Source organism: Chlamydotis macqueenii, chromosome W (assembly GCF_036417535.1).
Source record: "Chlamydotis macqueenii isolate bChlMac1 chromosome W, bChlMac1.mat, whole genome shotgun sequence".
NCBI lineage: Eukaryota > Metazoa > Chordata > Aves > Otidiformes > Otididae > Chlamydotis > Chlamydotis macqueenii.
In genome coordinates, this window is record NC_141592.1 from 50,927,693 (window position 1) to 50,942,239 (window position 14,547).

Sequence of the window (14,547 nt, forward strand, 5' to 3'; positions counted from 1 at the left end):
AGCCTTGGTGACGGGGCAGAGCCGGCCCGCTCCTTTGCCGCCATTACCTGCTCACCACGCTTCCTTGTGCACACAACCGCAGAACGAGTACATTGAGCTGCACCGTAAGCCCTACGGGTACCACCTAGACTACCATGAGAGGAGAAGAAGGAAGGCCAAGATGATGATCAGGCTGAAGGCCAAGCTCTACAACAAGCAGCGGCATGCTAATAAGATTCAGATGAAGAAGACGTGAGTACCCGCCTCATCTCTGATGCTGTCCAGTCATCCTGACATTTGAGGGACGAGACTAGATGTTAATATATTTACAGATAACTTATTACTTGAGTCATATATTATACTTTTAAATAGTGCTCATTTTGTAGGTGAAGGTGGGCTTTGCCACAATGAGGACATTTCTGACTTCCTCTCTTAATGGATATTTATCATTAGCAATTAACGATTCTGCTCCTGTTATATGACATAAAATGCTTAATCAATATAATTTTAGAATAATATGGTTTTTGAAAAATAAATATCAATATGAGGTGATTCTTGCTAACTATAGAACTGTAGTCACATAGGTTACATTTTATATGAAATCTATTTGTCCTTAGAGGGAACAGGGAGTCTTAGAACTGTTACAACATCTCGTTTGTTAGAAGTTAGCCTAGCATGTCTGGGGCAATTAAGAAAAGTGGTAGAACAAAGGTAGGTCTCAAACACCAGCTGTGGGGATACGCCCTGAGCCATCACTTTGGAGCCAGAAAATCAAGGAGCAATGCGACCTGTTCCCAAGACCATATATGGAAATTTTAAGGAGGGGTTCCACCAGCAAATTTACTCTAAGAATCCAGCTCACTTCCCAGGACAACCTGTTTTAGTGGAGCTCCCCACCGTGGGAACAGTACCATTGGTCCTAAAAACCCCACTAAATGCATATGCATGGGTAGCCTCCTGTCGTGGTTTTGTTAGTGAGGGGGGGCCTAAGGTGGTAGCTTCTGTAGGAAACTGCTAGAAGTCGCTCCCCTTTCTTCAGTGGACTCAGCTGGGCCTAGGGCAGACCTGCTGCTGGCCAAGGCCGAGCCGATTGGTAGCAGAATGTTCCGTGATAACGCCTCTGTGATAACGTATTTAAGAAGGGGAAAACAGAAAAAAAAAGAGAGGAGAGAAGATGTGAAGAAGCTGAGCGGGGGCAGAGGTGCAGAGGGGGAGGCGCAGGCCTCATGGGCCTTGCAGGTCTCACCCTCTGGCCTCTCGCCAGGCAGCCGACTGGGCCCGACTCGGTCCAGCCCGGCTGCAAGAAGTGGAAAGGAGATGAAAAGTGAATAAGATGTAAAAAAAGATCCTGAGAGACATCTACCAGCCTGTTGTGAGGAACGGCTGCAGACGCCAAGGTCAGTTCAGAAGGAGGGGGAGGAGTAATGCGGCTCCTGGCCAAGATTCCCCTGCAGCCTGTGGTGACGACCATGGTGGAGCAGGTTGTCCCCCTGCAGCCCATGGAGGTCCACGGAGGAGCAGAGATCCACTTGGAGCCCGTGAAGGACCCCACACCGGGGGAGGTGGATGCCTGAAGGCAGCTGTGGCCCGTGGAGGGCCCGCTGGAACAGCTGTTCTGAAGGGACTGCACCCGTGGAAGAGATGACCCACGCCGGAGCAGTTCCACGAAGGACTGTGGCCCGTGGGAGGGACCCCACGATGGAGCAGGGGAGGAATGTGAGGAGTTCTTCCCCCGAAAAGGAAGCAGCGGCGTAAAACAATGTATGATGAACTGACCGCAACCCCCATTCCCTCTTCCCCCGTGTGCCGCTTGGTGGGGGAAGGTAGTAGAGATAATGTTAAGCTCGGGAAGAGGGAGGGGTGGATGGAGGTTATCTTGTTCTCTGTCTCATCCTGCTGTTTGTAGTAATAAATGAATAGTTTTCCCCAAGTCGAGTCTGTTTTGCCCGTGACGGTAACTTTAAGGATTTCTCCCTGTCCTTATCTCAAACCTCGAGCCGTTTTTCTTATATCATCTCCTCCTATTCTCTTGGAGGGTGGGGGGAGTGAGAGAGAGACTGCGTAGTCTGGTCCGATCGGGGCTGAACTACGACACCTCCGATGCCCTGGGAAAGGAACATCAGATAAATACCCAATGGATAGTTCCCTCATTTTAATTTTGCCTCAGGGAGGCAAGCTCTGTTATTTTATCTTGCAGGAGAACTCCGAGGGACAAAAGAGAGTGAAATGAACTGCACATGGATGACAATTCGGAGGCCAAAATTCTAAAAATGACCAATCGTTTAATTGGATTTATGATTGGACTTATAATGTCTTTCTGCATCTTACCACTAACCTGTAATTAAAAATAACACAGAATGGCCATGGTCTCAAGCTCTCGTTTGGCATAACAGTCTTACAGGATGTTATCCCAATGACAGCCACACAAATTTAGCTACCATAGTAATGCACGACACTGAAATGTACCACCCCCTTGAGTGGGAACAGGACAAAAAGGAATGGATTTGTGTCCTGACTGGAACAATAGGAGAAAAGATCCAAATAGGGTGCAGAAAAATAGATGGATCCACATATGAAAAGGCTTCCTCGATTTCAATTTCTGGCAACTTTTTAGATTCAAATTTAACAGCCAAAGTTTGATGTCTTACTACAGAGTGGAAATGCGCCAAACAAGATCCCATCCTCTTGGGCTGCCGCCAATGGCAGGTCAGCAGCGAGACCCTAGACCCAAGTACCAACAATGCTGAGATTATCAAGCTCTGTGTTAATCAACCCGGAGATTGTTGGCATAACTTCACTTTGAGTAAGATTGTCTATGTGGTGTGTAATTGGCGACAGAAACTGGCAAACAAGTTAAGCCTAACATTCAGATTTAAAATAAATGCTGTCACTAAGCCTCCAGTGATGCTTATTGCAGTAGTCACATACCATGGCACAGATACCCTCTTTACCCTATGTCGTGGTTTTGTTAGTGAGGGGGGGCCTAAGGTGGTAGCTTCTGTAGGAAACTGCTAGAAGTCGCTCCCCTTTGTTCAGGGGACTCGGCCGGGCCTAGGGCGGACCCGCTGCTGGCCAAGGCCGAGCCGATTGGTAGCAGAATGTTCCGTGATAACGCCTCTGCGATAACGTATTTAAGAAGGGGAAAACAGAAATAAAAAGAGAGGAGAGAAGATGTGAAGAAGCTGAGTGGGGGCAGAGGCGCAGAGGGGGAGGCGCAGGCCTCATGGGCTTTGCAGGCCTCACCCTCTGGCCTCTCGCCAGGCAGCCGACTGGGCCCGACTCGGTCCAGCCCGGCTGCAAGAAGTGGAAAGGAGATGAAAAGTGAATAAGATGTAAAAAAGATCCTGAGAGACATCTACCAGCCTGTTGTGAGGAACGGCTGCAGACGCCAAGGTCAGTTCAGAAGGAGGGGGAGGAGTAATGCGGCTCCTGGCCAAGATTCCCCTGCAGCCTGTGGTGACGACCATGGTGGAGCAGGTTGTCCCCCTGCAGCCCATGGAGGTCCACGGAGGAGCAGAGATCCACTTGGAGCCCGTGAAGGACCCCGTACCGGGGGAGGTGGATGCCTGAAGGCAGCTGTGGCCCGTGGAGGGCCCGCTGGGACAGCTGTTCTAGAGGGACTGCACCCGTGGAAGAGATGACCCACGCCGGAGCAGTTCCACGAAGGACTGTGGCCCGTGGGAGGGACCCCACGATGGAGCAGGGGAGGAATGTGAGGAGTTCTTCCCCCGACCATGAAGCAGCGGCGTAAAACAACATGTGATGAACTGACCGCAACCCCCATTCCCTCTTCCCCCCTGTGCCGCTTGGTGGGGGAAGGTAGTAGAGATAATGTTAAGCTTGGGAAGAGGGAGGGGTGGATGGAGGTTATCTTGTTCCCTGTCTCATTCTCCTGCTAGTTTTAGAAATAAATGAATAGTTTTCCCCAAGTTGAGTCTGTTTTGCCCGTGATGGTAACTTTAAGGATTTCTCCCTGTCCTTATCTCAAACCTCGAGCCGTTTTTCTTATATTTTCTCTCCCTGTTCTCTCGGAAGGTGGGGGGAGTGAGAGAGAGACTGCGTAGTCTGGTCCGATCGGGGCTGAACTACGACACCCTAACAGATAAAAATGAAGTTATACCCTCTTTTACAGTGATACATGGTGACGACATCACAATATGATGCAGATTGATTACTGAATCCCTTGTTGAACCCCTAAACAGTTATGGAACCGGACCACATGACCCTACCATATCATGTAAAAATCAAACTCAAGATTGTTGGCTAAATGTAACCGCTGTACAGGATTCTCATAGGGTCACGTGTAGCAAAGATAACACGAGATACTGGAGGGAACTCAGAATAAATGTTGCAACACCCACCACCGAAACAATTATTGTGTCGAACCTGAAAATGTTTTGAATTGGACCATATGTAATCAGAAATACGGGCCAACAACAGATGCTATTCAATCTGTCATGGTCTCTCAAACAAGTTGAACTGTCAATGCAAAATAACGCTTCGGAAATTCAGACAGCTTGCTCACCTTTCCTAAAGACGTCTTATGAGGGATGGACAACCTGGCTGCAAAAGCGGACCCCTTCCAAGAAACGAACAAAGAGAGACCTAACTGGTGTTCTGGGAACAGGATTGGGAGTTCTAAATAGTATCGATTCAGAGGTATTGATGAACAAATTGGCTACTACAACTAGTGACCTGACTAGATTGCAACGTCCTTTACGATCTTCCCTATTGGCTTTGGGAACTAACCAATGGATGTTATCAAATATATTACCAAAATGGGAGAAGGTGAATGAAAAGGACCACGAATTGGTCATAGATGCACTCGGTGTGGTCCAAAACAGCCTCTTGCTGGTTCTCAGTTGTATCCAAGCACAATTGTGGATGCAATCAGTAGCCGCATCAATTAGAAGAGGTGAAAAAGGCACTTTCCCCACCAAAATTCGAAAAATAGTTTGGGACAGTGCCACTGACTTTGAAAGGAAATTCCAGTCCTGGTGGTATCTGGTTAATTTTACCTATAACCCCATCAGTAGTGTGGACACAGCTTTTGTGTTAACAATACACAATGCTTCGGTATAGACAATATACCCAATCATTGCGTTAGGATTGAACCACAACGGCACAGTACTCTATCCTCTAGAACATAGAGTATTGACGCGCGGATCAAACTCTACAACTCGGAAAGAGTTATAAAGCAGGCATGTTTATTTGGCACTGGGTGCGTGGGGGATCGCTCCTCCAAAAGCACGCACAGCAACAGCACATTTTACCAAAAATTTATACGGTGCAGGTATACATATTCATAGGATTGCACAATACAGACATACATATGCATAAGTGAGGCGGGGTTATTAAAAAACACTTGCGTTAGCATTTCAGATCTGTCTCTGGTGGTCGTTTACTTCTTCAGGGGTCTTATCTTCCTCTAGATGAACTTTAGTCATTCACCCATGCTCTCTTTTCCCTTGGTGATTTCAGCAGTTTCTTAACGACTTCTGACCAACATCGCAGCTCCTGTTATCATGTCCTTTGCTAGACATATTAGTCCTAGATAAATACCAGTTTCTTGACAAATACCAGTCCCTGATAAGCTTAAGTGAGTTTCAAGGCAAACAGGACTGTTAGGCATTGTCTAGCAGACAGTTAGTCTCCTAAATCAAACAATATTTAGCAGACAGTTAATTCCCTGTATCAGTATGGGCCCACAAAAATGGAGATAAGTGGCAAACTATTGATGTTGATGCATGTATTGTGCGAGAACAACAAGGATTCATTTGTGAAAGCAACACCATCAGAGCCCAAGACATTTGTCTTGACACCAAAAAAAATGTTTGCCATTTTGAGATTCGCCCTGACGAAAACCCTGAAACAATACTTGCATATATTGGTAAAGGCTGTGCATGCTTGAGGACTGTTTGTGATTCCATATCCACAGACAATGTAGTTGTAGATACTAGGAACCACTCAAATTTATGTATTTGTAATTTTACTAAAATCACTGGATGTGAGTTTTATTTGGCACCGGTGACCTCTTACAAGCTCTTGCAATCTAATTACACACTGATTAACGAAATGTTACCTGCACCAATTGGAAAGAATCTCACTTTGGTAAAGAAATTATTACAACACCAGGATTTGCCAGTCTGACAAATTGTTGTTTTGTTTTGTTTGTCTCCAGGATGTGTTAAGTCTCTACATTCTTTCATTAATCCTCGTATATCCGGGTATGTAATGCTAGCTTATTTTTCAAATGTGACTGCCAGTCAGAGCAATTGATGCGATAAGAAGTCATGGGTTGTTACTGTGCCCATCGTGTGCATAGTTTATGTGCATGTTTGTCGTAGTTCAGCCCCGATCGGGACCAGACTACGCAGTCTCTCTCTCACTCCCCCCACCCTCCAAGAGAATAGGGGGAGATGATATAAGAAAAAACGGCTCGAGGTTTGAGATAAGGACAGGGAGAAATCCTTAAAGTTACCGTCACGGGCAAAACAGACTCAACTTGGGGAAAACTATTCATTTATTTCTAAAACTAGCAGGATAATGAGACAGGGAACAAGATAACCTCCCCCCACCCCTCCCTCTTCCCGGGCTTAACATTATCTCTACTACCTTCCCCTCCCGAGCAGCACAGAGGGGAAGAGGGAATGGGGGTTGCAGTCAGTTCATCATGCGATGTTTTATGCCGCTGCTTCCTCCTCAGGGGAAGAACTCCCCACATTCCTCCCCTGCTCCATCGTGGGGTCCCTCCCACGGGCCACAGTCCTTCGTGGAACTGCTCCGGCGTGGGTCATCTCTTCCACGGGTGCAGTCCCTCCAGAAAAGCTACCCCAGCAGGCCCTCCATGGGCCACAGCCTCCTTCAGACATCCACCTGCCCCAGCGTGAGGTTCTCCACGGGCTGCAGGTGCATCTCTGCTCCTCTGTGGACCTCCATGGGCTGCAGGGGGATAACCTGCTCCACCATGGTCGTCACCACAGGCTGCAGGGGAATCTTGGCCAGGAGCTGCGTTACTCCTCCCCCTCCTTCTGAACTGACCTTGGCGTCTGCAGCCATTCCTCTCACAAGAAAAATTCTTCACAACAGGCTGGCAGATGCCTCTCAGGATCTTTTTACATCTCATTCTCATCTCATCTCCTCTCCACTTCTTGCAGCCGGGCTGGGCCGAGTTGGGCCCAGTCGGCTGCCTGGTGGGAGGCCAGAGGGTGAGGCCCATGTTGCAATAAGGGCACGGACTCTGTGGATGGTGTACCGGAGACCTCTATTGTCCGTCAGCCTAAGTCTTTTATATCTTTTCTCAGTTACACGTGAAATGCACGCGCTTAATCATCTAATTCAATTGGTAGCAATATACTGTTCACTCGCCTTAAACTTCATTTGGATTGGTGTCGTAGTTCAGCCCCGATCGGACCAGACTACGCAGTCTCTCTCTCACTCCCCCCACCCTCCAAGAGAATAGGAGGAGATGATATAAGAAAAACGGCTCGAGGTTTGAGATAAGGACAGGGAGAAATCCTTAAAGTTACCGTCACAGGCAAAACAGACTCGACTTGGGGAAAACTATTCATTTATTACTACAAACAGCAGGATGAGACAGAGAACAAGACAACCTCCCCCCACCCCTCCCTCTTCCCAAGCTTAACATTATCTCTACTACCTTCCCCCACCAAGCGGCACACGGGGGAAGAGGGAATGGGGGTTGCGGTCAGTTCATCATACATTGTTTTACGCCGCTGCTTCCTTTTCGGGGGAAGAACTCCTCACATTCCTCCCCTGCTCCATCGTGGGGTCCCTCCCACGGGCCACAGTCCTTCGTGGAACTGCTCCGGCGTGGGTCATCTCTTCCACGGGTGCAGTCCCTCTAGAACAGCTGTCCCAGCGGGCCCTCTACGGGCCACAGCTGCCTTCAGGCATCCACCTCCCCCGGTACGGGGTCCTTCACGGGCTCCAAGTGGATCTCTGCTCCTCCGTGGACCTCCATGGGCTGCAGGGGGACAACCTGCTCCACCATGGTCGTCACCACAGGCTGCAGGGGAATCTTGGCCAGGAGCCGCATTACTCCTCCCCCTCCTTCTGAACTGACCTTGGCGTCTGCAGCCGTTCCTCACAACAGGCTGGTAGATGTCTCTCAGGATCTTTTTTTACATCTTATTCACTTCTCATCTCCTCTCCACTTCTTGCAGCCGGGCTGGACCGAGTCGGGCCCAGTCGGCTGCCTGGCGAGAGGCCAGAGGGTGAGGCCTGCAAGGCCCATGAGGCCTGCACCTCCCCCTCTGCGCCTCTGCCTCCGCTCAGCTTCTTCACATCTTCTCTCCTCTCTCTTTTTTTTTCTGTTTTCCCCTTCTTAAATACGTTATTGCAGAGGCGTTATCACGGAACATTCTGCTACCAATCGGCTCGGCCTTGGCCAGCAGCAGGTCTGCCCTAGGCCCGGCTAAGTCCACTGAACAAAGGGGAGCGACTTCTAGCAGTTTCCTACAGAAGCTACCACCTTAGGCCCCCCCTCACTAACAAAACCATGACAATTGGTTATAGATTTTTAGTTGTCTTTACTATTTTTGCCTTTGGTATTTACTTATCTTGTTCTAATTGCTGGTTTTTGTTATTGAGCAAGTGGTGTTCTAGGACATAGCTCAAATTCTTCAATATCAGACAGCTGTGCTGCACTCTGTTCCCACATTTCCCCCTTTTTGTTTTTCGACTATCAATATCCGATGTAGTATTTTCTGTATCATTTCTGTAGGCAGGTGAATCAAACACGAAATGTTAATGATTATGCTTACTAAGATACCTAATTTCTCAATTCCGATTTTAGCCAAGGATAGCAACCACCCAGTTATGCCACACACAAGCTTAGTCAAGATAATTACTGACCACACGTTATACATATTAATGATTACTTAAGCAAAACTAAATTTCACTACCTTCTAATAATTTTCTACTATAACATTCTTCTACCATTATAGATATAACAACTCCAGTAACTTTCTTATCTACAAGGCCAGTGACTGTTTTTTTGCAGGCCTCTGTTGAAACAAGCCATAAATTCTGCTAACAATGTTTTGTATCTTAAAGCTTCCCTTCTCATTCCATGGTTTTCTTCCTGCGAGCATGATTGCGTTCCTCTCCCAAGTCAGTGTGCTTTCACTGATACGATACTGGCTCAGTGAAATACCCACAGGCCCACAAGGCTTGCGCCTCCCCCTCTCTGCCCCTGTCAGCTGCTTCACATCTTCTCTACTTTTTTTTTCTGTTTTCCCCTTCTTAAATACGTTGTCGCAGAGGCGTTATCAGGGAACATTCTGCTACCAATTGGCTCAGCCTTGGCCAGCAGTGGGTCCGCCCTAGGCCCGGCCAAGTCCACTAAACAAAGGGGAGCGACTTCTAGCAGTTTCCTACAGAAGCTACCACCTTAGGCCCCCCTCACTAAACAAAACCAGAACAATGTTCTAAATTAAAGTTAGTACTTCCTTACTTTTACCCTTCTGACATTCAATATTGAACAGTTTTTGGTGTCAAGAGAGGTCTTGGACTGATAAAATGCAATTCTCTTTTTTACATAATTGTTACACATTCGATATACATATTCACTAGATTTACGAGAAATGTTATGCATAAACATCAGTTTTCTGAGAAGTCATTATAATACGTCTCCTCCCATTTGCGCATGCTCAGTCTTTTGAGTCGAGGGTCTTCTGGTGGTCTTGGGGGTCGTCAGGACGCCCCCTCCTCGAATTCATTGGTCGAACCCCTCCTTGAGATCTCCATATATGGTCCTGAGAACAAGGTCATCTTGCCCTTGAATCTTCTGGCTTGAAAGTGATGGCTCAAGGCCCAAGCTGCATAGCTGGTGCCTCGTTCTACCACTCCCCTAACTACCCCCAACAGGCTAGGCTAATTTCTAAGATAAGGATATTTCATATAAAATTTAACCCATGTGACTATAGCTCTATAGTTAACAAGAATCACCCCATATTTATATTCCAGAACCATATTGATTAAGTATCTTCCTATTATCAATCATTGGTTATATCATTGATTATAATTCTACTGATTAAAGTCCTCGATACCCAGATCGAGATGGAAAGGGTAGGGGGTTTCCTAGCAGCAAGCTGGTATCCATAACAGATTTGCAACATTTCCCCCTTTTGAAAGTTTTGAAAATTATTTCAGTACTTTCATTATAATTCTCTGGAGGTAATGATTGATAGTTCATCTTGCTGTCTTGCTACAGCCTGGATAAGCATGTGATTAAAAGAAGTCTTATGACTGATTTGTCTCTTTAGAAAATAATATATCAAGGTAATCACTAGAAAAATCATTAGCAAAATGAATGCCGTGCCGATTAGTGATTTAATCCATGAATCCAGATTCCAGCCCAATCCCTCAAAAATTTTATCTATCCAAGTTTCTTGCATATCTTGTTGCAAATCCTGTGGATCTTTTCCAATCCTCTCCAATAGGTCCGGGTCATTCTCTACATCCTGAGTCACATTTGGAATGTGTATGCAACAGTTATCTAGCCTGTCTTTCAAATATCCACACACTCCACATTCTTTGAGTAAAAGCATATCCAAAACCATCCTGTCCTGCAAAGTCATTTTGGAAGTGGCCTGTAGTTGTATATTCAGATCTCTAAATCCTTTTCTGGTCACATTGGCTAGTTTTTCTACCTGCCCAGTTAACTGATATATCCACTCTCAATTCCGGTATATTGCCAAAGGGGTTAATAAAGATTCTAGGGACCAACTAATTCTAACTCCAGTAGAGGGTTCATTCCATTCATCATTTTCTGATCTTTTTACCCGTTCTAACTTCAAATTCTCCAGGGAGCCTTTAAAAGGAGACCTTTTCCAAAGTGGGCATAATGTTGGCATTCCTAAAGTAATTTGTTTTAATTTTTCTACAACTAAAGAATGTTCCGCTTCTTGGTTGAAATGTTTCAGTCAATTGGAGGTCATTTTTAAGTCCCCTACACAAGCAGCCATATTTCAAGGCTGCAGCTAAGGGAGGAATTTCTTGGATTGCCATGACTTTAGTATTGCAGTCGTATACTTTCTCACATTTCCACCAAGAGATCAAATTTTCCTTTTCCCGCAATGTGCTCCCTTTATCATTTACTGATGGCCAAGTTGTAAAAATTGATTGTCATAGTTCAGCCCCGATCGGACCAGACTACGCAGTCTCTCTCTCACTCCCCCCACCTTCCGAGAGAACAGGGAGAGAAAATATAAGGAAAAACGGCTCGAGGTTTGAGATAAGGACAGGGAGAAATCCTTAAAGTTACCGTCACGGGCAAAACAGACTCGACTTGGGGAAAACTATTCATTTATTACTACAAACAGCAGGAGAATGAGACAGAGAACAAGATAACCTCCCTCCACCCCTCCCTCTTCCCAAGCTTAACATTATCTCTACTACCTTCCCCTCCCAAGCGGCACAGGGGGGAAGAGGGAATGGGGGTTGCGGTCAGTTCATCACATGTTGTTTCACGCCGCTGCTTCATGGTTGGGGGAAGAACTCCTCACATTCCTCCCCTGCTCCAGCATGGGGTCCCTCCCACGGGCCACAGTCCTTTGTGGAACTGCTCCGGCATGGGTCATCTCTTCCACGGGTGCAGTCTCTCCAGAACAGCTGTCCCAGCAGGCCCTCCACGGGCCACAGCTGCCTTCAGGCATCCACCTCCCCCGGTACGGGGTCCTTCACGGGCTCCAAGTGGATCTCTGCTCCTCCGTGGACCTCCATGGGCTGCAGGGGGACAACCTGCTCCACCATGGTCATCACCACAGGCTGCAGGAGAATCTTGACCAGGAGCCGCATCACTCCTCCCCCTCCTTCTTCACTGACCTTGGCGTCTGCAGCCGTTCCTCACAACAGGCTAGTAGATGTCTCTCAGTGTTGACGCGGAAGTCACGGACACTGCTGACGACCAATATGATCAAGCAAATGCCAATTTATTGTTGATACATCCCGGTTAATATAGCCCTTCTAATTCCGTATCATGCGCAAGCTCTCTACTAATTGGTTAACTATATCATGCACACGCTCCTAGCTAAAATATGATTCGTTAAGTCTCTATGTTCACGCGCACGGCTCTCTCCACCTGCACCCTGCTTCACTTTCAGCCCCCAGTCACGTATGCCAGCTGTTTTCCTTCTTCTCAAGGTTGCTTTGTTTACTTTCTCACAGGAAGCTTCATTACTTTCTCACAGGCGGCCTCATTATTTTCTCACAGGTGGCTTCAGTACTTTCTTACAGGCAGCTTCAGTACTTTCTCACAAGCGGCTTCAGTGATGTCCTTGAGGCCTGCTGCTCACAAACATAACAATTCCATTCGGTCTGGATTGTTCACTAAGTGCCCCTGGTACTCCAGGTATCCAACAAATCCCCCTTTTTGTTTTGAACAATCCAGACCCACTTTCATCATACGTTCCATAGCTTTCACAAAGCATTTTAAAATACACCCCAAAATCATCAGTGTCAACAGCAAACCCGTCAATAATACCAACCCATAAACTATCAAATCTTTTAGCCAGCCTGTGACCCCCAAGGATTTCAACCAGTCTGTTAACCTGCTTTCCACTTGTATTGCATGCATGTTGCATCATAACTCTGCCAACTGATAGCGTATCGACTTAGAGTGATCAGAAACATTCATGCAACACATACCTTCAAAATTTTCAAATCCATGTCCATGCGCTAATAACAAAAAATCAATGGCTGCTAGATTCTGCAAAAAAACCATGACGCATGCTTTCCATGTCTTCTAATAATCCCGATAACATGCTAGAGGTTAAATTCATTTGCTTTTGTGCCCAACAAGCTAATTTATTTAAGTTAGCTAAAGTTTTTGCAGTTGCTGCCCAAGGAACAAATAAAGATAATGCTATCCGCTCAGCTGTACCCAACAGGGTTAAATTGTTGTCACAGTGGGGAGTCAATACTTCTAGCGATCTTCTTGCTCGAGTATGATACCGTAATGTTCTCATAGATGGAGCAAACACTATCAATTTTCCAAAATAACATGGTCCTCCTATAGCCCTTTTTGGTACTCCTGACCTTATTTTACTACAATATCAACTAGGTTCATGGTTGTTTGGGGGTTTTTTTTTTGTTTTTTTTTGTTGTTTTTTTTTTTTGTTGGTTTGTTTGTTTGTTTGTTTTGAGCCAGATTGTCTGTATTGAATTGTTAATCATTTTTTGCAAGCATGGTATGTTAATGATTATGCCTAGTATGATGCCTAGTATCACAATTCCGATTTTAACCAAGGACAGCAACCACCCAGTTATGCCACACACAAGCTTAGCCAATAAAGTTACTGATCACACGTTATACATATTCATGATTACGAAGCAAAGCTAAGTTTCAGTACCTTCTAGTAATTTTCTACTATAACATTCTTCTACTATTATAGATATAACAACTCCAGTAACTTTCTTATCTATAAGAGCAATGACTAGTTTTCTGCAGGCCTCTGTTGAAACAAGCCATAAATTCTGCTAACAATGTTTTGTATCTTAAAGCTTCCCTTCTCATTCCATGGCTTTCTTCCTGAGAGCATGATTGCATTCCTCCCCCAAGGTCGGTGTGCTTTCACTGATACCATACTGACTCAGCGAAATACCACATCTCTCTCTTCTTTGTTTATGAGAAGAGGCTTGTTTCAACACTTTATCTATTAAAGTCTGCACACATTTTTAAGACACAGAATTATAGATCAAAATACATATATAAAAGGAATGAATAAGCATCCTACAAGCTTATATCAAGTCACCAAAAGATTTCTGAATATATCAAAACCATCACTTTGTTGCTGTTTTTGTACTCCTTTTTGCAAGTTTTGAATACTTTTGTGAATAGATTCTGAATGATCAGACAGATTCATGCAGCAAAGCCCATCAAAATCCTGACAATCATGATTTTGTGCTAATAATAATAAAAAAAACCCTATTGCTGATCTATTCTGTTACTAACCCAACTATGCCAAAGACACCGCTGAGCAAGAGGATGGTTATCAGCCGGGTCAGAGCAGAGAAAGGAGGCAGGCGCAGCACCTTCAGGGCGTCCCCTGTTGTTAATAGCGTGTGCTCTGGGCCCGTCCTCTCCCCCTCGCTCCGAGCCACCCCTGTTTATACCCTCAGCAGATTCAGTGGAAGAGTACTGACTAGACGTTGCTGCATGCGTGGCCAGCACATGCAACAAGGCCTGTCAAAATATGTGCTCTGCAGGCTAACAGTGGTTCTGTTTTGTAAAGTAGCATAGTATATAGAAGCTACATCAGTTAACAGCGTTGATAGTGCCGATGCAGTTGTATTTATTTGCTTAGCAAGCCAACAGTCCAATTTATTTAGCATAGTTAACGCCTAGGCACTTGCCACACCAGGTGTAAAGACTGAAGCAGCAATAATTTTACTTAGTTTCCAAAACTCTGTATTATCTTGGCAATCAGATTCAATGCTATGTATGCTTTGTTTAAGTCTTTTATGCTGTCTGGATTTTGATATGTGCTCGCATGATTACGTCACGCTGTGTCGTTGCAATGTATAGATCTTAAAGCATTTACA

The 14,547-nt window shown here is 45.7% G+C and overlaps 1 protein-coding gene across 1 annotated transcript in view; it reads left to right on the plus strand.

The window, feature by feature from the left end:
• Positions 1-14,547, plus strand: part of LOC147596791 (ribosome biogenesis protein NSA2 homolog) — a 41,866-nt gene that overhangs the window by 1,497 nt on the left and 25,822 nt on the right. The window contains 1 exon segment of the mRNA XM_086769645.1: positions 83-231. Within this exon segment, the coding sequence (XP_086625771.1) occupies positions 83-231 (149 nt within the window).